Source organism: Gymnoscopelus braueri (genome assembly GCF_963280865.1).
Source record: "Gymnoscopelus braueri genome assembly, chromosome: 13".
In the NCBI taxonomy this organism is placed as follows: Eukaryota; Metazoa; Chordata; class Actinopteri; order Myctophiformes; family Myctophidae; genus Gymnoscopelus; species Gymnoscopelus braueri.
The window spans coordinates 4,855,503-4,876,728 of record NC_137615.1 but is presented as its reverse complement, the minus strand read 5'-3'; the positions used below and the strand labels follow the sequence as shown (position 1 = coordinate 4,876,728).

At 40.2% G+C, this 21,226-nt stretch overlaps 1 protein-coding gene across 2 annotated transcripts; it reads right to left on the bottom strand.

Annotated features, from left to right (window-relative positions):
* Positions 1 to 1,569: 1,569 nt before the first annotated feature.
* samd9l (sterile alpha motif domain containing 9 like) lies at positions 1,570 to 21,167 on the bottom strand. 2 transcript variants are annotated; one of them, XM_080445902.1, is made up of 7 exons: positions 21,139 to 21,167; positions 19,491 to 19,581; positions 19,112 to 19,180; positions 10,612 to 10,744; positions 9,795 to 9,867; positions 8,172 to 8,265; positions 1,570 to 7,381 (listed from the first exon to the last, which is right to left on the bottom strand). In XM_080445902.1, the coding sequence occupies exons 3-7, from the start codon at positions 19,113 to 19,115 to the stop codon at positions 2,739 to 2,741; spliced, it is 4,947 nt and encodes a 1,648-aa protein (XP_080302028.1). In that variant the 5' UTR covers positions 19,116 to 19,180; positions 19,491 to 19,581; positions 21,139 to 21,167; the 3' UTR covers positions 1,570 to 2,738. The 2 variants fall into 2 exon arrangements, with proteins under 2 accessions (XP_080302028.1, XP_080302027.1); XM_080445901.1 differs by lacking the exon at positions 21,139 to 21,167 and having other exon boundaries at positions 19,491 to 19,613.
* Between the last annotated feature and the right edge of the window lie 59 nt (positions 21,168 to 21,226).

The following is a 21,226-nucleotide window of genomic DNA, read 5'->3' as shown; positions in this document are numbered from 1 at the left end:
GAGGAAAACACTGTGTGACATGTCTGTGCAACTACACACAGGATTGGTTTCTTATACTAAGGCCTGATCAAATGTAATGCATTTAACAGAAAATGGATCACAAGTGCAGTTATTCTTATAGAAAAACGATTTTCATACCAGATATTTGCAGAATGTAGAGTAAAAGGAAATGTGTATTACTTAGCAGGCTTCTCTGTTTCATGCCTCCATCCAAATCTGTACTCTATACTTTTGGATAAATGTCTTCATTTGGTTTATTTTAGACTACATGTAAATAGAAGAAAAGAAAATCAAGTTACAAGCTCAAAGGAAATAACTCAGTCATGTGACTGAGACCCCTTTTAAATAGGTTAGGCCTAGTACTAACACAAACTGTGTTTAAACATGTTCATACCCATAAAGTGCATTACACACCAAGCACTATAACGATAACTATAAAGACAGTTTTAAAAATCGTTCTAACTGGATAAGTGGATGTGGATGGCAGAGTGGATTATTTACACGTCGTGTTAGTTCAGCCACTCCCTGTGTTGATTGACCTTTGAGTTCCACCTGTGTCTAGTTAGTTCCTGGTGAACTGTTTAACAGTGTTTGTCAGATCCACAGTTTCCATTATCTGTGCAGTGTCTGTTCTGCTTTAACCCATTAAAACCGGGAACGCATCTGTGTCATTTTTAGATGTGTCAGATATACAAGCTCATGCCGCGCTATATGAGCTTGTAGATCTGCAATTTTTTTGAAAAATCTATATATACATTTTTAGCTGAAATCTTTGTCAGGGGGGTCCCTGGAACAAAATATTTTTATGGGGGGGACGACGACAAATAGATATCATTTTGGGGGTCCTTGACATGAACAAAGTTTGAGAACCACTGATATAGCAACATAAGTAAAAAAAAAAAAAAAAAACATGATTCAGAAGACATTTGTAGAATCCCCCAGAAGCAAAGATTTGAGTTAAAAATGTTCGCTTTAAAAAAATACATATATTCAAACCTTTGCACAAATGTTCATGATTTTTCAAAAAGTTGCAGATATACAAGTGCCGCGCTATGAGCTTGTATATCTGCCATTTTTGGTAAATAATAGCACAGACCCATGAACTTGTTGACAATTTGATTAAAATCCTCTAGAATCTAGGGGGACAATATGGGAATTCAGGCCAATAGAATCAAATAGTCTGCTAGAATCTAGGGCCTAGATGCTTGCTTGTGCTGTATACCATACGGGCAAAGATAATTGCTATTTCAAAATCATTGAAAGTCCAGATTTCATTGTGATGAACATTGAGTAGCTTATTAAACAATGTGTATTATAATTGAATGAAATTTTGCAATGTGCCATATTATTGTAAAAAAAAAAAAATGTTTCATGAGCCTGCAAGATTTTCCTTGTACGACAGTATATGTTGTCGATTGATTACTGTGAAATATGTTGAGTATCAAAAAACATGTTAATTGTATGAATATCATGTTATGACCTATTGTATATATACTATATATATGTACCGTTGCAAAAACAGAGCCCAAAATATACAAGAACAAGCTGCTGAAACACTTTAAATGTAATAAGAAACAACATTTATTTACATAACAATTATTAACAGAGATAAACCATTTCTAATTACATAAATGGAAGCAATTAAGACATCAGGTTATTCAAGGCCAGGGGTTGATATACTGTACAGCTCCACTGACAGGCAAATGAAATTAATGTGTGGGTGATCTATTCTAGGCAGAGAGCGCATGACAGACCCGAAACCCAGGGATAGAGACAGCTTTCTACCAAAAAGAGGCCAGAGGAAAATCAGTGCATGTATTTGTACACCCCCTCCCATGAGATCAAACATGGTTTTTAACGTTACCTTCACCATAGAATGTTCACACTATAATACAATCATGTGGAATTGGTGAAAATTACACTCTGGACAAAGTATCAGCAATAATTGTTAACATCTTTCTTGTGTCTGATTTCAAATAATGTCCAGTACATTCATCTCTGGTTGTGGTTATATCTGGTTGAGGAACAAGCTCACTGTTCAAAGTCAAGGTGAACTTTCATTATTATAACACCCTGAACAAGGCATATTTACAAAACATGTCATGAATGAAAAGTCCAGCATGTAGATACTCTTGCGTGTTAGGCACATTATATGCATTTCTTTTATTTTAATATGGCTGTTCATAGTTTGTGTCAATGATCTGAATCTTGATCATGACATTTGCACAACATTTACACCTTGACACCCAGTGATTACTTTCCAGTTGAAAAATATGGGGAAACACAATTATGAAAAAGATTGTTGCCACCGCATTGTATTTGTAATGTATCCTTTCATTAGAATCCCCATTGGGCGACACTCCAAAGTGACAGCTAGTTTTGTGGGGCTCGAACACAAACCATAGAGCATAAAACGTATGTATGCATCACTTAAACAATGCATCATTGTGATACCTTATGATGCCTTAGTAAAGTACACTAAATCAGGTAGTTGCATGATTTCAGGTAGCCTACCTCTATACCGATATTTGGTAGCATGTGTGATATGTGAGACTAATGTGTACTGGAGAGAGAAGAGAGCGGTGGTTGGTTAAAACATCCACATCCTGTTCCAGGTTAAAATGCCGTACAAACCTCTTAATAATAACAACTTTAAACTACATTCAGTGTCACGGTCATGATCTAGCCTGTTGACATACTGTATGAACTATGAACACTGACAGATTCGGGTGGGAAAACTATTTCTTCACTGTATGTTGCACCTGTATGTTCAGTGCAACAGGTCCTCTGAAAGTAAATCCCAAGTAGAATGTGATGTTTTCATTACCAGGAGGCACTGAACGCCCATAAAGAGGGAGGATACTGAACTTCTTTTTCTTTGGACCTTCAAGGTACACTTCTCCATCTTCAGTCCACCCTGACACACATTTCAACATCCTAGCAATCTCTGGCATTTTCCATGCTTCTCCACTGTACCATTTCATTCGTTTTTCAGGTACTGAGAGCATCTTAGTAATCGTTTCAACCTTGCTTTTATGGACAATTTTGTCCAATCCACTACCATTGGTGAGAAAGAAATGTGTGTAAATTCTTCTCTTTCGTGGAGGAATGTCCTTAATTTTTGTCCAATATGCTCTTTTCAAGTGTTCCACCGCCGTTTGAACAATTTCGTATTTGGTTTCTCTATCGTGGTCTGTGTCATTATCCTCTGGCCAAAACAGAAAGGTCAGCAAGAAAAGTGCACTAGGGAAACATCCCCTTTTCTCGGTTGGGAATTGCTGACTGAGTGTTCGTAGATCTTTCAGAGCAGCTACCTTTTGAGACTGAGGCGAAAGGCATTTCAAAGCTAGATGGGTTGTTATATAATTAACAAGATCCCTTTGATCAAGATTGGCCTTCAATGGGTTATTGGGGTAAAGAGTTAGGATGGTCTCAAGTAGTGTAACTGCATCCTTTTCTTTCTGCTTCTGGTCAGTAAGCTTTGAGAGGATGGTTGTTATATTACCTCCTCCAAGGTGACAAATAACCATGCGTTTCATGAAAGGAGTCAAACTGTCTGGGTTTGACTGACACAGCTTCATAGCTGTGCTAAGTGAAGCGTCTGAGAAGTACTTCCCGTACTCTGAAGATTTCTTCCCCATCCATGCCAAAGGATTGTTTATCTTCATCTCTGGCCCATCAATGGTGTCCTCTTCAATGATATCTGTCTGGAAGTAGCTGAGTTCCTCTGAGATCCATTCGAAGGCTTCTTGCATTGTTTTCTGGAGATTTTGCAAACGATCATGTAAGCACTCCCAGGGCTCTTTAACTTCCTCAGGGATGTATTGTGTAACCAAGTACTTCATAAGTTCAGAATGGCCATTGTGTGCGTTTGAAAACACTTGCAATGAAGACATCAATTTCAGCAGGCTGCATCCAACCTCAACCTCAGCAAAAAATCCTGAACCATTCATAGTTCCTGCATCTGAGGCAGCTGCTTTCTCACATTCTTTGAAGCACTCCATGGCTTTCAGTGCAGTGTCCATGGCATCTGCTGTATTTTGCGCCGTCTTGGGTACTTTTTCAATTAATTTACACTTGGCATTGAACCATTTCCTGAACACCTGGCCTTTTGTGTGTAGTATGGTCGAGTTTTTGGGCATCTGTTTGGCTGCCTTCTCTGCCCAATTTTTAGCCTCTTCAAACTTTTCATAGGTATAATGAAGGCGAGCAAGCTGCTGTGCAAAAAATGCATCTTTTTGGAAACTCTGGTATGCTTCCGTGAGTAATGCGATTGCCTTTTCTGGGTGTTCAGTTTTACACACATGCTCTATTAGAGGAGAAAAGAAACTGTCCGTTTCATCCCCTTTGCTTATTCTGTAACGCCTTAAGAACAGTGCTCTCAAAAAACCCAAATACTCTTCCTTTCCGAACCTGTGCTCAAAAAGCACATTCTCATGGAGCAGATCCATTGCCAAACTACTTTGGCTCTTTTGGTCACCAAGAAGCTGTTGGAGGATTTCTTTGGCAACTAGGGGATGGATGATTCTGACTGATTCAATGTGAGTCTTCTCGTCGCGTAGGTGTATGAAGACCAGTTTAGCTTGTTCGCTGAGAGATTTCTCAAATGTATGTCGGCGAAACCTATCCATGTGGATGGTTAGTGCAAGCAGAGCTTCACAATGGGACTGAGAAATGAAAGAGTTTTGGACGTACGTATTAAGCATTGCCACATAGAGGATGAGGCGACAGGAGGCAGATTCAGGATCAATGCCTTGGAGCAAATGTGTCACAAATTGTTCAACATACTCCGAAATCTTTTTATCGTTGAATTCTTCACTCATCAAAACAAATGTCAAGATGTGTTCTGGCTGATACTGTCCCTCAAGAATCTGTCGTTTTCCAGCAAACTTCCTCTTCTCCTCATCAGAGAGTTTGTGAGTGACAGAAACATTCTGTAATGGAGATTCCTTGCATTTTTTCTCTGGATCATGGGATCGTTTGCAGCCCAACAAAATGAAACAAACTGTTCCTTGGTGGACTCTTTTGATATGCATGGCAACCTCTAGTTCATTCCTTAGCTCATCAAGATATTCTTTGTCAGAATCTTCAATGAGAAGGAGCACAGGGAGACATTTCTGAACATCATTTTCCTCATACTCTCTCAGCTGAACTGCATGTTGTGTGACAACAGAAGCAGGGTATGACGGATTCACCACAGCACATCTTAGATCTTTCCGATTGTTCCACAGCAGTTGCCTCGCCACAGTGCTGCCTCCACTCCCTGGATGATGGAATATGTTGAAGCTGATCACAGAACTCTGATCAGTATTTTGTTTCAAGGTATCACTGAGAAGTTTAGAAATATCACGATAAGCATCCCTTTCAATTATCTCTCCAACATATCGCTGCCCAGCAAGCCAAAGGTTCAACCACCCCACTCTTCCACCATGGTAGAACTGGCATTCAATATTGACTTTCTCAGCTTTGATGAATTCTTCACTCGTCTCATCACAGTGATTGATACTCAGAATTTCAAGAGAATACATCCTTTCTTCTTCGCGTGTTTCAAGAAGACATTGCCCCTTTACAACCGTGGGCAAAAGTTTGGTGGCTCGTGATGTTATTGGTTGGATCTGCTGCAATGTTCCATCAATGTGGCTCATTTTCATCCCAACAACACTGGAACGGTTGACATCTTTTGTTTCACATAAACCTTCAGCAAAGCTTTGCCACTTCTGAAAGTACTCAGATTCAGAGATGCAAATGATGTCATCATGGCCTTCCATATCAGTGAAAAACTCATAAAAGGTGTGCAAGAGTGGTTTCTCAACTGGTGATGTTAGAAGGAAAAGCACCAGGAATGTGCCTTTTGGCAAGATCTGCTTACAGATCAAGGACACAGATTCCTTCAGGAGGGTCAATTTTGTTTTGGTCCAAGTCATTTCATCAAAGGGCCTTTCATTTCCTTTGTAGTCAGTGCGCCCATTACAAAAAATCCAGCTTGTCTGCTCAAACAGATGCAAGTGGCTCACGAATTCACCAATGGTCATACCACTTGGTATTTTGTAGTTCTGCATAAAATGCAAATTTGCAGCATGATGCTGAAGGAATCTACTGCATAAACCTGACTGATTTGAGTCTGGGTCAAAGTCGAACACACAGAATATGTTCATGTTCAGTAGCCATTCAATGCTGCAAAGATCTTCTGGTTTGAATCTGTTTGTGACAAGGATGTACCATTTCTCTTTTTCAATGAATTTCTTGCCACTGGTCACAAGCATTGTGAGTTTTCGGCCTAGATCTTGGCAGATGTCAGGTGTACGAAAAGACTGACCATTCTCAGCTTCTTTCCTTTGAGCATCCCTATCTCTGACTCTGTGGTAGAAGTTACTTTGGTCTTTGTCAATCACTGTCTCAGTTTTTGAGCCCACCCTCCGGTAAATTGTCTCTTTCTCATGTTCTACTTTGTTGGTCGACTCCTTGAAGTTTGGCAAGCGGACTGAATACACTCTGCCATTGACAATACTTATGGATGGTACAATGTCAACCTCTATTACATACCTTTTCTCAGTACTTGTGCGATCCATCACCTCAATGAAACGAGGTGGACGTATACATTGCCGAACATGCTCACTGTCAGTGGGAGTGAAACTCTTCTCAATGTGATCTAATGCATCTACATACATGTCTTTTTCTTTCACAGGGACTCCAATGATCTCACCATGTGTGTACCCTGCATCATCTCTGCTGTCCATCACACCAAAGTGTATTGTGCCATTTGATCTCATATTCATACAGCCAGTACCAAATTTAAGAACCTCTTTGGCAAACTTTGCTTGTAACCGTACTCGGTCCAATGTGGCAGCTGTTGCAAAGGACTTATATTCATGGCAAGCATTAATCAGATCAAAAACACCAGACTCAGGCTGCAAAACCCTGTGTCTAACATACGTGAAATCAATGCCTTCTTTGTCAAATGGTCGTGGGTTGCAGTCCTCCTTTGAGGTCAACACACAGACAGACTGTTCCTGACCAGTTTGTTTTTCACCTAGCACACCTACAATATCTACAGGGTGACCTTCATTTCCCTCTGGAAGACATAGACTGGATTTCTGTTCCTTTCTGTTAATTTCCTTTTTACTTTTTGGGGCACTTAGTGTCTTTTGCTGACCTGGGGTGGGGTCAGGGCCTTTAACAAGTTCATCCCTCTTATTGATTAGCAAAAGAGCAGGCCCTGATTTCATATCAATCTCCTTCCTCAAATAGTCTATCTTCAGTGTGAGGAGAACTCGTCCATCAACCTCTTCATCATGTATTTTCCTGATATACTGTTCTTTGACTCCAATAGTTCTTAGCCAGGAGCTTACTTGAGATTCAGTCCAGTTCTCAGGTTCATCAGCTGTAAAGAAGAGACAAAAGAGCAGCATTGGCTGTGCGTTGATTCCAGAATATAAAAGACGTGTGAGGTGAAAGGGGCAATCAGTTGAAACGATCAACAGGAAGTTACTGTACTTGTGCTTTTAGATTCACCCAACATTTATGACCTTTTGTATTATCTAGTTTGGCTAAAGCTAATACACAAACTATGAAACATGGAACACTTATTTTCACAGAGGGGGGGTTGTCTGACCTTCATCTAAATGGAGGCCTGTTGGCTCTAAAAGTTAATGTGAGTATGTGCATTAGCACTTTGAGATTTGCTTCAAATATAAAGTGCGTTACAAATAAAATGTATTATTATTATTATTATTATTATGTGGACAGCTGGCAGTGAGTCATTCCATAAGGGTAGCTCTCCACCAAACAGACTACAACAGATTACTACAGCCTGGCAGTCGAATGAAGTCAGGAGATCCTGGAGATCAGTCGGTTAGAAGGTGTGATAAAAAGTTGCTGAATGCACCTGAGAGCCAACACCGACAGATGGCTACTATGATGCAAAAAATAGCCTATGGCTTGACATCTTTTTCAACAACAAGCCTGCTGCTATCCGACACTTCCCTACAATTTGCGAGCGACAGTGTACCCACTACCCATTCAACAGCAGATTTTCGGCAACAGACGCTTTCCAACACTTACCTCCGCGATGTCTGTGCGGTGGAGAGCTACCTTAGCAGTGTGTTATCTGCCCACAGACTCACACATGCACTAACAGTGTGTGATCTCTGGTAAGTTACTTAAACACTCACTTGAATTTGAAGCTGTCCCAGAGTTCTGTGGCATCGCCTGGTGTGATCTCAAAGATTCCGGAGAATGGGTACGGGTGTCCTCCCTAGGCAAACTCTGAACACACAAACAGAGACACACAAACACACTTTAAAATCTTCTTTAGGATACACAGACAGTATATCGTCGGTGTCCAGCCGGGACCAGCTAACTTCATAAATCAACGCTATTGAACCCCCTCTACATCTGTGTAATCTTTTTTTAATAATAACATATGAAAAGTATTAAAAAGCGCCTCTGACGAAAACTCCTAACTCCATTGGACCCTCAAACTGTCTGTCAAAAACAAACAACTCCCCCCTCCTCTCAGGCTCTCAGAGAAGCTCTGCTCTGTATGAGGCAGACAGGGAGAAGATTTTTCAATGCTTTTGGGAGAACATAAACTGGGAAGAGAAGAGAATGTATGTGCAAGGTTTGATAGATGTCACCCCAGTAAAGAGGAGAAGGGTGTCTTCACAAAGGTCATCTGCTCGTGTTTTCTTTTTAAATGTTAATGGACTTAGAATGAGTGTGTGCAGGAGTTTGTTTCAAACATCTCCAAGAGCTCAAGGAGATCATGCCAAAAGACTTTCACTGCTTTTATGACAATCTAAAGCACTAAGAAACACCGACCACACACACGCAACACACAACAGTGTGATAATAAAATGTTGATAGGTATATGATAGGTAAATTCAACTGTGGTTGTTATTTTTAGTGCAGTAGGCTACAGATTTGATAGGCTACAGATTCTATTTTTCATGAATGTATTTTGTATTTATATGCCATTTATTTATTGTTGGTGTGCCATGATTGCTTTTGTTAAATACATGATTGAGTATTGAGGCAGAATTGTTTGTTGCACTCAACTGTAGAAGAACAACAGTGGTAACAGTTAGATCCATGGTTGTTTACAATGCATGTTAAAATAAAAGTTGTTTAAGTACAGCATTCAGCTTGATCTATACTTAGTATATGAGGATGGCGCTCACCATAAATAGCTGATCTCCAAGCTCACAATGCGTTGTGATGTGTTGTGAGCTTTGAGATCCATTGCCAGCTGTTCTTATCAATGATGGACAAAACCTCCTAACTCCACTTGCGCTGGATTTGTGTTTGGACAAAACTCCTAACTCCACTTGAGCTGGATTTGGGTAAAGTGGTGATAATATAATGACACATGCAAGTATCTGATAATATATAAAGTCACAATACCAAGTTTGATGAGGCAGTATTGCTTTGTTTTAAAAATATAAGGTTTTCTTCATTTTCAGAAAAATTGATATTTTGTTTTTCATTTCCTGAACAATTACCATTTTGGATTTAGCTGGTTCCGGCCGGACAGCAGAGATATGTAGTCTACTGTATACTTTCATGCCATCAGTCATATTGTCAGTGTGAGAATCATTTATTTTAGTTTCAGTTAATCTCTGCTTGATGCTGGAAATGAAACTTCTCAAATAAACACATGTGCATTGAGGTTTGGGAATTAGGCTAGCACCACCAGCTAAGATCCACTTAATCTTGTCCGTCACTGGTGGTGAGCTAGCACAACTAAATGCCTGGTTTACTTAAGTCAGCTTAGAGGCAAATCAGAGTAACCTTACCTCTGCCACAGATCTCGATTCCTGAGATAAAGACTTCGGTACCCCAAGTGGTGGTGAGCTCATTGGTCCAATACTGTGAAGAGGAGTGATGGGGGGGCAGGGGGGGGGGGTAAAATAGGCAGAGAGGGCGAGCAAGAGACAAATGGATGGGTAGAGAGAGACAGAGAGAGGGAAAGGAGTATAGAAAGGAAAGGGACAACAGGGAAGGTAAAGAGTGAAGATGACACATTTATAATTGATTCATCCAGTGATTAACTATAGTGCAGAATAACTCCATCTGTAGAATAGAATACTTCATTGTCAACCATCAAAATCACAGTATCACCAATTAAAAGCGCCAAAATGGATCATACACAAATAAGCAGAAGCTTGTTTCCATTGTGGTCCATTAAACATGTAGCCACGTTGTGTACTGTACAGTACCTCTGCATACCATTTGGACTGACTAGTAAGGGTTGGGAAATTCCTAAGGGAAGTTATGCTTGGGAATTTGATGAATTTTGGAACACTTTCAATATAACCCTGTACATAAAACAGCAATTTAGGTATTGTATGGCATTAATAACTTGTTGGTTAATAGTATGCCCATTACACGGACAAATACAAAGAAGTATTTTTGCCACCCTGTATTATTTCTCTCCTCACGCCAGTACAGGCTTGCTTTGTAATTACGGACTGGTTGGTCTAGTTTGTGAATGAAAACAAAGGGAGACTTCTGATTGGCTATAGATATTAGATAATTACCCATTGTAAGAAATGCATTTGTCAATCTAGACACATCTATCATCAATCCACACACACACAAATTAGTGATTACCTGTGGCTGAAAGTGACAGCTCTAGGCACAGGTCTTGCAGAGGAAGCCGTGTTGGACTCAGCCTTCTGGGTCTCTCCCTCTGTCCCCTCCTTCTCCTCTCCCTCTGGGGGTCTCATCCCCTTCTCTCCCGGATCTGTTGCAGCACAGCAATTTAACATGTTAATATGTCGTGTTGATCAGTTAGTACTAGGGCTGATCCAAATAGTTAGAATATTCGAAGCCTCGTTCGATGGCACGGGATTCGAACATGGGAAAAAAAGTCGACTATTAGGCCGGGGGGGCGGGGGCAGCATGAGCGGATAGGGACAACACGTGCGAGAATGAACTGTGCGCTAAGATATGATCGAGTTTTGGCCCACTGTCAAGGTTACAATGGAGAGATGGAGAACAAGAGATGTTGGTGCGTGCAGTGATTGCAACCATAGGTGCAGTTGTTTCACTTTTTTTGCCTTTTTTCTTTCCATTGAATTCAGGTCAAATCAGTCAAATGACAGAATCAGTCATATCATACGTAAGACAAGACTTGCAGTGTTTGTTTGCATCTCCCTTCTTTTGTTGTTTGTTTGTTTACATTTGCACAATAATTACTTTAATAAAGTACATATTCAAGGAGCACTAGTATTATTAAATGTATTATAGTGGTTGATTATTATTCTTTAACTTCATGTCTCCCCAAAGCTCATTTCATGTCATGTTCATCCCAGTGTAAGAGCAAAGTACATGCATCTGAGCTCAGGTTGGTTGTCTGGACAGACATTGTTAGCTACGGTGATCTCTAGCTCAGTGTTTATCAAAAAATTACTTGTCTTAGTAACATATTATATTGTGTAGAGAACATTACTGTAAAATAACAAAAAAGTTTAATAGTAATACTAATGTTGGACATCATGTATTTCATACTAATTTAGGCCAACTGTTGGAGAGACCTGTTGGAGCATGGACGGCTGTTTCTAAGAATTAGATTCTTAAATTAACTTGAGCCTGAGCCTGCTCTAAGCATGTCTCTGGTATGCACAGCAAAATAAATCCACAGTGCAGCATAAAAATGCTCTGTCAGTTGAAAAAACAAAAAAAGATTTGGACTGTCACACGGATAGATTTTATCGCATTGGATTGCAGAACATTTCATTCTGCTTTTCCACTTGGTGTTTTCACCGCTAGATGGCGCAGTGGTAGCACTGCTAAGATCTGAGTGTAATCTCAGAGGGACAAATTGGGAAGGGTTTCCAAGTCTGTCCACATCATAAAACTGCAAAACAGTATGATTTTCCAAGCCTGTCCACTGTGTCCACATCATAAAACTGCAAAAAACTGTTTGATCAAATTTAACTTATGGCACCACTGCTTATGGGGGATGTTACACCTTAATTACGTCACCCAGTGGTGTGTTCTACCGTGTTATACTATATTTTCGTAGCCCTCTACTAACCATTTCATCCAATGAAAACGCGCTAACGTATACCCACGACCACGCGCATGTCGTGCAGGGAATGATTATCGTATCCCTTCGAATAAACCTAGAACACACCACTGACCTTAGGTGACCTCCAGTCCTACTCACATCACAGGAACATGCCTATAGGCTACCCCTGCGGGCTGCAAGTAAGCAAAATGTACTTGTTCCATGTTTAAAATCGGTCTGTTGCCGTTCAATCGGTTAAAATAGAACGTCTCCATATCAGGGGTCATCACCATGCCAGCTTGTGATGGACATTTTCATCGATATTTCATCTTTGCCACAGACATACAAAATAAGTGATCAATATTACTTTTTATGATGAACTCCTAATGTGCCATATTGTCTATGCCAAAGTGCTACACATTTTACAATGATAGTATATCTGCAGTAACCACTGACCCACAAATAAATAAGCCATTGTTTTTAACCCATCTAGACCGGGAATTTGTCATTTTTAGACTTCTTTGGCTATTCAAATTTTTAGATATATTTGGCTATTCAAAAATAGCAGATCTACAAGCTCGTAGCGCGGCACCGAGTGACGTGCTACGAGCTTGTAGATCTGCTTTTTTTTTCTTTTCGTGAAAATATGTGCAAATCTTTGAATATATATATATTTTTAAAGCAAACATTTGTAACTCAAATCTTTGCTTCTGGGGGATTCTACAAATGTCTTCTAAATCCTAACAGTTTTCTGAAAAACATAAGTTGCTATATATCAGTGGTGCTCAAATGTTTTCATGTCAAGGACCCCCAAAATGTATTTTGCCGCAGACCACATCTCAAAATATTTTGTTCCAGGGACCCCCCCAGAAGCAAAATATTTGAGTTACAAATATTACACATATATATATTCAAATATTTGCACAAATGTTCTTTTAAATAGCCAAAGTATAAAATATGGATAAAGTGGTTACACAGATGCGTCCCGGTTTGAATGGGTTAAAAGCCAATCTATAAGCTCACAACACATTACATCATGACATGTTGAGAGATTGTAGATCTGGTATTTTCTAATTATTTATTTATTTACTTGGCCTATAATGACATGCACAAAATAGGGATGCCAGGGTTAATGATCAATTTCAATGATCGGTCTTATCAGTACAGTGCTTAATCCATTGCACTTTATATGAGCAAAGGGCCCTTTAGGAGCAGAGGTGAGTGGCTGTGTGTCATATGGTTATTATAGAGATTGCTGGCTTTTCAGAGGACAGTGTTACTTGAGGTCAGGAGGAGATCAAGTTCTACCTTACCAATCAAAAAATAATCATACAATTGATTGGTATGGTAGCTTCCATAGTTGTGGTTTCTTTCCATTACAGTGATATCTTGATGAGAAATCTTCTATCATGATGAGGAAGTCTTAAGGTGGACATACACTACGAGATAATCTTAATATTAACGATTTTTAAATCGGGTATAATCACACACTACAAGATAATCTTTCAAGATTCTCTTATCAGATTATCTTAACATGCACACACTACACGATTAAAAAAATCGGGGGCATCTCACACTACAAGATTCTATCCAGATTCTCGGGCTTGCCCAAACAGCAATAATAAATAGAAAAATATATTTTTAAAATAATAATTATGAATTATTAATAATTATAATTATATAAGATATTATATCAGTAGCCTATATTATTTTGATATTAAATAAAGTTACACATTACAATCCGTACATTTTCATATGTCAATTCAGTGTTTTTCTCCGACAGCCAAGCTGCGCTCCTGAGCAGCGCAGCGCACGCGCACGCGCACGCATGCACACGCACACGCACACACACACACACACACACACACACACACACACACACACACACACACACACACACACACACACACACACACACACACACACACACACACACACGCGGTGCACGTGTCAGAGCAGATCTACAAGCTCACAACGCGTCTCATTCGCGGTAGGCTACTTGTGGTCTTGTTCTTGTATATCACATTAGCTGTAGTAGAATACAACTCTCGTAGATGTATTTATGATTATGACCTTTTCAATCTACGAGAGTTGTATGGACACAGGGACTTTCTGCACTATACCCCGTAGACACTCCAAACATGTACAAATGAAAATAAAGGTGCTTATTCCCACGCCCAAATGTTAACTCTCGCTACGGGGTAGTAGTTTAATGTAATAATCCATATCTTTCAATAAAGAAGTGTTTTAATGCCGTCTGTGGCCGAACGCCATTTTTTCACCCTCGTTTACTTTCTGTTTACATTGAGTGTAATTCCGGGGTTCACCAGATGGGCGCGTCACTACCGCCCATTGGGAACTTCCGACAGAATCAGCCACAGACGGCATTAAACACTTTTTTATTAAAAGATATGGATTATTACATTATACCATTACCCCGTAGCGATAGTTAACATTTGCTGCATTGGGGTAAGCACCTTTATTTTCAATTTGTACATGTTTGGAGTGTCTACGGGGCATAGTGCAGAAAGTCCCTGTGTCCATGGGGGGTGAACCCTACAACTCTCGTAGATTGAAAACGTCAGAATCATAAATACGTCTATGAGAGTTGTAGGCCTATTCTACAGCTAATATCGCATAATGTTAACCACTCGAAACCATTGTGCGACGAAAAATAATCCTGGCTGGCACAGAGACTTCCCTTGCAACATTTTCCAAAATTCATGGATTTAAGAACTGAAGGGTACACAAACATGAAAGTTTTTTTTCTAAAGCATTAGATGGCGGGCCAGAAGATAATGAAAGGCTAATTTAAGAAATGGATAGTTAACAAATGTACTGGTCCCCCCCCCCCCATCCAAGACTGACCATGTAGCAAAGCCTACCGTCCTTATAATCATTCAATAATTTGAATGATTTTACTTTTATTCTCATTATATATACCCCTTCTGCCAATGCCAGACGTAGGCTACAACATCACATTATTAAGCATGATTCATCGCTTTGCAAATCCACAAGCTCACACTGCAGCGCAGATTGAATATATTCGGGGCGCAACACCGTTGTCACTTGTCAGTGGTGTAAAGTAACAAAGTACATGTACTGTACTGTACTGTACATGTACTGTACTTAAAGGGATATTTCACTTTCAAATAAAATAAACATTTAAAAAATATATTAAAAATAAATAAGTAATGGAAAAATCACGGCCCCCTCACGCATTAGAGTGTCCTACTAATGTGTGAGGGGGCCGTGATTTTGCCATAACTTTTTTCATTTTTTAAAAATATTTATTTTTAATGTTTATTTTATTTGAAAGTGAAATATCCCTTTAAGGAAAATGTTTAGGTATTTTTACTTTACTGGAGTATTGCCAATTTTCAGTACTATTGTAGGCTATTACTTCTACACCCCAACGGCAAATAATGTACTTTTACTCCACTACAATATTTGAAAACTTTAGTTACTTTGCTATTATCAATTATTATATTATAAAACATACATTAACCACTTTAGCCCTATTTTATAGGCCTACATAGGCTATTTGAAAATACCGATCTACAAGCTCACAATGCATTGCATCGCAACACTTGATACTTTTACTTTAGGTAAAATATCTGAGTACTTTTCCCACCATGCACTGACCGTTGTACGTCGAAGTATAAATTGGTCGTTACTGGATGGATTGCAGCTGCTACTTATGGAGAGAGACAGACTGCTTGAGATCGCTAAACATTAATCTGCTAGTTAACAAGAGAAATGACACTATCCAAAAGTATAAAGAGTATAAAAGATATGTATAAAAGATATGTGACAGTGCTGAAAACAGGGCATTTAAAGATGGATATGGACACATTGGACTGGACAGCAGCAGTGCGTTCGGAAATTGGGCACCAGAGCGCACTGGCCTATTAGTTTGTATTGGCCAGAGCGCTCATGAGTTTCTTATACCTGGTGTCATCAATGCAAAGCCGTTGTGTTTCATCGGCTACACACGTTTTGGCTGCTTGCAAGCCAAGGAATATAATTTTAGACGGCAAGATGAAGCATGCATGGTACCAGGCAAGTTATAAAGTTTAATAAGCATCTTTCAGGTGGGGATGTATTCTCTATGAACATTATAGCTTTAGGACTGTCAGTCTATATTTTAAAATGAAAATAATATAATCATTATCAAAATAATGTATTTTAATATAAAACATGGATCCACCGCAGCTGCACATGATTGTCCATCCTACACAAATTGTGTGTGTGTGTGTGTGTGTGTGTGTGTGTGTGTGTGTGTGTGTGTGTGTGTGTGTGTGTGTGTGTGTGTGTGTGTGTGTGTGTGTGGCATTGCGGTGTTGGAACAGCGACAGCGGCCGTATTTCTCTTGGTCCGACCCGCGGCAGGTGTTCCATACAGTAGCGATCCAGATAAATACCAAACATTTTTGAAAATGATTTTGATGATGACAAAAAAAGGGGGGAGGGGGTTCACCCGAGGGGAGGGGGTTTCACTCGAAATATCAAACTATTTTGAACGTGATCGGAGTGGCCCCGATCGTCTTGTGAGCAACTCGGGAGGGTTCAGATTGGATCTTTGAACCCTCACACTAGACGATGTTTATGGCCGAGATTCGCCCCCGATCTAGGCTGGGGTAGACACGCCCCCCCGATACTCGTGAGGGTTGTTTTTAGCCCGATTATCTCGTAGTGTATGTCCACCTTTAGAAAGGTCAGAGTCAAAACCATCATACACCTGTACGTGTACATGATGAGTGATTAGATATGATCAAGGGCATGACAGGATTTAAAGGAATGCAGTGTCACAACTACTTTCATGCAAGGGCTCCTAACTTTAATGAGAGTTGAGCAAATGTCTAAGCTGGATGTCTGGTGGTGATTGTGGACCCCCAGGCTGTGAATCAAGGGTTTCCACTGATTATGATGGTGGAGTGTTATTATAGTTAAATACTGTTATTTTTGGACACTTTGAAACACTTTCTCTAAACTGTGAAAATCTTTTTCAAAAAGCTTTACTTGTCCAGTTCTACCCTCTGCCCTTTTGTAGCAAATGGATCCTTCTGAACAGATCTGTTCTTGATCTTTTCCTACAGTTTAATTGTCTGACCACACCATATATGAATCCATTGTCTTAAATAGAAGGTTCTCCTACAAAGGATTAAACACACATTTTGCTATTTTCAGGGAATGAAGGTAGCTAATATCAAACATTACTTCTAGCTGTCTTGTCCTCACCTGATGCAATCATGTACAATACCACACATCTCCTGCAACATGTCATCCCGACACTTTATGAGTCACCAAAATGATTCAAACTATTTTGAATTCAAAGATTAGATTGTGAATATTTAGTATGTTTTTACATTGTCATGAAAATACATATATAGACTGTTTTATTTTATTTTCACTTTTGTACTGTACGGACATATTGATGACCCCAACCGGAAGACTCGACCCAAAACATGCACGCCCCTATTTTCTGAGCAGATCGGTCACCCCAGCGTCGGTCCAGTCGCCCCGCTCGAGCAGCAGAACCCTCGCCCCCACAACAACGGTCCACTCGCCACGCCGGTGCGGAATGCTCGCCCGGAACACTCGCCCCACCAGTGCGGAATGCCACCCACATAGGGTCCAAGGTTGTGCACACAACATTTTAATCTAAAAAATCTAAAAAGTGTATCTTCTTACCCCTGAACAATGCCAATAGAGAGAATTTTAACACAACCAAGCAAATGGGACCATTGGAATGCATTCTACCTGGAATGTTCAGACGCCAGCTGATTTGGCCTATTTTGTGCCAGGGACCGCTGAGGAATGCTGTCTGACTGGTGTCGTTTACCATACCTGTGTATCTGCTCCAGGAAAGCTGTGACATTATTAACCTCTGTACTTTATCGTTATCGCAGATCGGCTGATGCCTTCACCTTTGTTGTTAGTTCACTTGTTATTCACCCTATATTGTACCGAGTAATTTCACTGTGAAAATTTGTGAAAGCGCATTGTTTTGGGGATTAAAATCCTTGCGGTTTGTCCTCAACTTTCTGAAGTTAGTACTTAAGGTTTTTTTCGCCTCGAGTTACGTCTGTTAGGCAAATAACATGCATTTTAATACAGCATCTGCTTAAAAGTTAGTACATAAGGTATTTTTCTCCTCAAGTTACGTCTGTTAGGCAAATAAAATGCATTCCAAATAATTAATTACACAGGCCCATGCACTGCGCAAAAGTGGGTCAAATTAATGATGCTGTCATTCCAGTGTTGGAGCTGATCAGAAGCACATGGGGCAGCTCCCCTTAAACCATTACATCAAATGTAGTAGTAGGCCTATTGGATGTTCAGCCAAACAGTTAACTTGTGATTGAAACTTTGCTCCCCCCCACCCCACCCCACCCATAAGACAGTGTCTGTCTGTCTGTCTGTCTGTAGAGTAGGCCTATGCTAGGTTCACTACTGCTCTGGAATGTGAACGATGCCATCAGCCAGGCTGCAGGGAAAGACTGGTGATGAGATAGCCATGGTTCACATGACGCTTGTATACAAGCGTCATGGTATGACAGTCATGTTTCAGGGCTAGTGATGAGAGAGGTTAGGCTGCAGGTGACCAGCAATACGCAAATCAGTGTGCCGGTGCCAGGCCCCACACAATCACCTTGTTGTTAATACTTAATTTGCTTATTTTGCTTGTTAAAAGCAACATTTTATTGAGACAAGACAGTAATGTGAGTACAACATGGAAATTTGTATATTTAATAGAATAAATAAATATTATTATGTTGCAATAATTCCCCTCTGTGTAGAAATACATGGAACGGTCGGACCGTTCCGAGGTCGCTGGATTTGCGGCGACGACGACGGGACCGAACGGGGGGCGACGGTACCTATTAGTGGCCAGACAGACAGACAGACAGACAGACAGACAGACAGACAGACATACTTTGGGACGATCGTTCCGAGGTCGACGGATTTGCCGCGGCCGGGGCGACTATGTTTTGGGGACGGGCGCGGGCGTTTTGTTATTCCTCCATATCGTCCACATTACAAGGGGTCATCATAAATAATACATCTTTAACTTCTTTCAATGTAGCCTACTTACCCATTATGTTACTTCCACTGCTTGGCTACAACTTCACCACAGATTGATTGATTGATCATGAAGATTAATCTAATAAAAGAGAATGTTACATTTAATGTAAGTAAATAAATAGGAAAGAGAGAGGAGGAGAGGAGGGGGCGGCTGTTAGATGGGCGTTTTATTTTATCAAACGAAATGTGTGTTGGAATGCAACATTTATAGTTAATCATGAATAACAACAGACCAGGAGATATCATAGAGAGATAGATTGACAGACAAATATTTTACATCGAGGTGCCCGCTCTTCCGGTTACCATCGCTTACAGCAAACTACTGACCAATAAAAAAAACATCAAAAGTTTCAGTATAGTTAACCGAAATATCGATTACTGTATCCTACCATGATGTAATGTGACGTTTCCTTCGTCTCTGTTGTAACTTGTAAGGAGAAAGATTCGTCGCCTCGACAGACAGACCGTATCAGTCACCAACTGCGACACGGATGGAGTGGAGAGAGAAGTGAAAGTGTTTCTGTACAAGGTTCATATAATATAAAACGGGTAGGTTTCGTTTTTCGACAAAGGGTAAACCTCGCGCCACAAGCATACGAGATTAATGGCCACTAGGCAGAAAGGGATAGTTTGAGACTAGTTCAGTGGTATCCTCCCAACCCCAGACTACAGCCCCATCTGTGACCAGTGTTAGGGAGCAATTAGTTGAACTATATTTTACAGTAGCTTGTTGGTGGTTAAACTGTATTCATATTTACTTGTAGTGACTGACTAGTGAGTCAAGTCTGCCCTTTTTTTGGAACCAAACCTCCCAATAATCACGCAGGGTCCCATGGCCATATCATTATGTGTGTAAAAACATGACTTTGGCTCTACAGACAAAGGTTGTTTTTACATGCGAGCTGTGCAAGACAATATAAGCAGATTCTGAATCTTTCACTTAAACTTTACTCACATGACACATCACTTTTTAATTTCAAGGACCCCCAGTTTGACATGCATTAGTTAGCCCACTGACCCCCATTTGATATAATCTTTATCTCTGGGACCCCAATCTGTCTGCACTGTACAATTCTCAGTGTTAATTTAACTCTGAGAGTGGACACATGTTTTCACTCATTTGTACACTCTGAGTTACACACCTGTGGGTCCATTTGGTTCCTATCTATCAATCAATGGGGTGCCAGGGGGTCCCCAGACTTCACTTTGAGGACCACTGGTGTAAAAGGCTTTTTGGGCCCAGGCTCTCCTGGTCCTGCATGGGGGCTTAACCCCACTAGACTAGCCCCATCTGTGACCTCCCCCGGCTATAGGACAGTGGTTCTCAAACATTTTGATATCAAGGGCGGACCCTAACATGAACATAGATCCGCTTAAGATAAGATTTGTTGTTAAAAATGTTCAAATGAACTTGTGAGCTTCTAGAACTATTGTCAAGGACCCCTTTTTGGAGAAGAAAACCACTAGGCTATAATTGTCATTACATCCTACGTTGATGAAAATGTACTGTATTATAAAATCACAACAATAGACAATTAACACAAGGAAACTCAACTATTAAATTAGGAGACAAATGACACATAAGGTCAAATACAACAATACAAAGTAGTTAATCAAGGCAATACGTTCAAGGGGCTGGCACATCTACAGTACAAGCCATAATCTAGAAAGGCTGGGATAAATGGATGATGGGCAAAAAGGCCCCACAGTGACACTGGAAGGAGGGTTTTGGTACAAACAGTTATAACTACTACATTAAGTAACAGCATCAACATCATCAAGCCCTTTAGGGGAAATAATTTGTAATGCATGTGTCCAATAAGCAGTGGTGGACAAAGTACTCAACTCCAGTACTTGAGTTGAAGTGCTGTAGTATTCAAACAGTATCAATACTAGTGGACATAGCAGATCTACAAGCTCACAACGCGTTGCATTGTGACGCTGTGAGCTTGTAGTTGTAAAATTTAATTTAATTTATATTGTACATTTTCTTTGTACCATTGCGGTCATGACTGTGACTCCGTTGTGTTTACTAACCTAGTTTACCCCCTCCGTCTCGCATCCCTCCCTACGGTTATTGCACATGGTGGCTCACTGGAATTAAATACACAATAAATCAATTACA